General features: G+C 39.6%; 1 protein-coding gene across 1 annotated transcript; it reads right to left on the minus strand.

The window, feature by feature from the left end:
• Nucleotides 1–17: 17 nt before the first annotated feature.
• On the minus strand, nucleotides 18–1523 carry LOC105315925 (E3 ubiquitin-protein ligase TRIM71-like; the record flags this gene model as incomplete). The annotated part of the gene is made up of 1 exon (XM_011410702.1): nucleotides 18–1523. A coding segment is annotated over exon 1 (1506 nt), but the record flags the coding sequence as incomplete, so codon positions are not given.
• Nucleotides 1524–1962: the final 439 nt, after the last annotated feature.

Consider the following 1962-nt stretch of genomic DNA (forward strand, 5'->3'; position numbering starts at 1 on the left):
CCATCCTCACTAAATACCTGAACAAACCCATCATCATAACTACTAGCATATACTTCACCATTAGTATGAACAGCAACACAAGCAGTACCGCTCCCCACATAAAAGGATCTCTGGTTAGTTAGTGTGGTATAGTCTCTTGATGCTTTTACTGACAGTTGATAAGGACTACCTTTAATATGGTGACCTCTTATAGTCACTGATAGTTCATATCCACCAATACTTTGAGGTGTGCATGATACAATGGCTGTGTTCTTATCATTAACTATAACAACTCTACCCTCCTCTTTACTACCATCACTTTTGATAAAGGAACCCTTCAAATAGCTCGCTGCTTTATCAATGCCTGCTGGTAGAGACACTTTGAATTTCCTTTCTTTCTTTACTGTTGCCAATGGAATAGCTAACCCACTATCAATGGAGTATGAAGCTGGATCAGCTTCAAAAATACTGCCAAATTTACGAATTTCATCACTAATAGCTGCAGTATTAAGACATGCTAAGACTACTTTTTTGTCTTCTATTTCTAGAGGTAGCTTCTTATACTCTTCAATGCATTCCTCTAGTTGATTGGTGATTAGCTTCTTAACACTGAGAACTTCACCTGGATCAGTACGCTCACTCACTGATGATGCAAGATAACGACCATGAGAAACCTGTTTTACCAGTTTACAAAACCCGTCCAACTGCTTCTCGACAGAATTCCTCTTAGCCCTAGCAATCTCTTCTGTCTCCATTAGTAGATCATTGCATCTCTTATCTAAAGCAGCTTTAAGCTTTTCAAACGTTTCCTTGATTTCCTGCCTTACTTCTTCTTTACGTGTTGCTATCTGCTCTAGCATCTTCTCTCCATTAGCAATAGCTTCAGTGACTGGAGGAATGACTCCATCACAACTAGCAACACTTTCCTTTAATGCTTTACGTGCTGTTTCTCCTACGTCAATGTAATCTTCTATATTGTGATCCTTGTGTTTGATAGGTAGGCAGTTAGGACAGACTAATTTCTCGCAATCATGACAATAGTATATCAGCTTTTGATCTGTATGCCGATCACAATACCCCTCTTCATGCTTAATAGTAGGCAGTTTGACGGATTCCTTTGTTTCTAGACCAATCAACTTGTGATTGGCTTTTTTCTTGTTTCGCTTATGAACTTTCTTGCAAAGATCACACAGAAACTGCCCACAATCACAGCAATACACAACAGCTGCATCACTGGAATCATCACATTCATCACACGATATTGCTTCCTTGCTGAGAATTTTCTTTTTGATCGAAGCCTCTTTTGATTTATGTGCAAACCAAAGGTTTTGAGTGAGGCCTTTAATTTTACCATCAGGTAAATTAACGCTAGTGTCACACGTTGGACACTTTAATGAGGTATCAGCACTACCTTGCTTCTCTTTAGCTTTTATTAGACACTTCTTACAGAATGAGTGAAGACAGGGAAGCATGAGGGGGTCAGTGTAATACTCTGAACAAACCTCACAAGTCATAGTGATAGCTGGACTTGTGTTTTCTGCCATTTTCTATGAAGAAAATTAATTATGTGTATATCATAATACCACTGACTGAAGTATGTTACTTTTAAGAAGTTTTCTTAGTCAAAAAGCAAGAGAATAGATGAAAATGAACTGTAACGAGACGAAAGAGAGAAAGGCAAAAAGCATGCAACTCCACCTTAAAGTAGTCTCGCTGCCCAGACCATTCCCCAGCCTACAGTCATATTGGGGCGGACGGCGGGGAAGGGTCTGGTATTTTGACTTACCTGCCCTTGTTCCGCGCAACCAAAAAAAGAAGTCCCAATCAGATTTCAGATCGTCACAATTTCGTCATTGTGACAATTTGTGTCACATGATTATCACGTGAATGTTAAACAAAAATGGCCGAGTGTATGACTATCTGTGTGGCTTGTGGATCTGTGACTGTTCCTGGTCAAAGAAGGATCTTGGGAACTTATGACTC

The sequence above is a fragment of the Amphimedon queenslandica genome, unplaced genomic scaffold (genome assembly GCF_000090795.2).
Source record: "Amphimedon queenslandica unplaced genomic scaffold, v1.1 AMPQUscaffold_6881_Cont21164, whole genome shotgun sequence".
NCBI lineage: Eukaryota > Metazoa > Porifera > Demospongiae > Haplosclerida > Niphatidae > Amphimedon > Amphimedon queenslandica.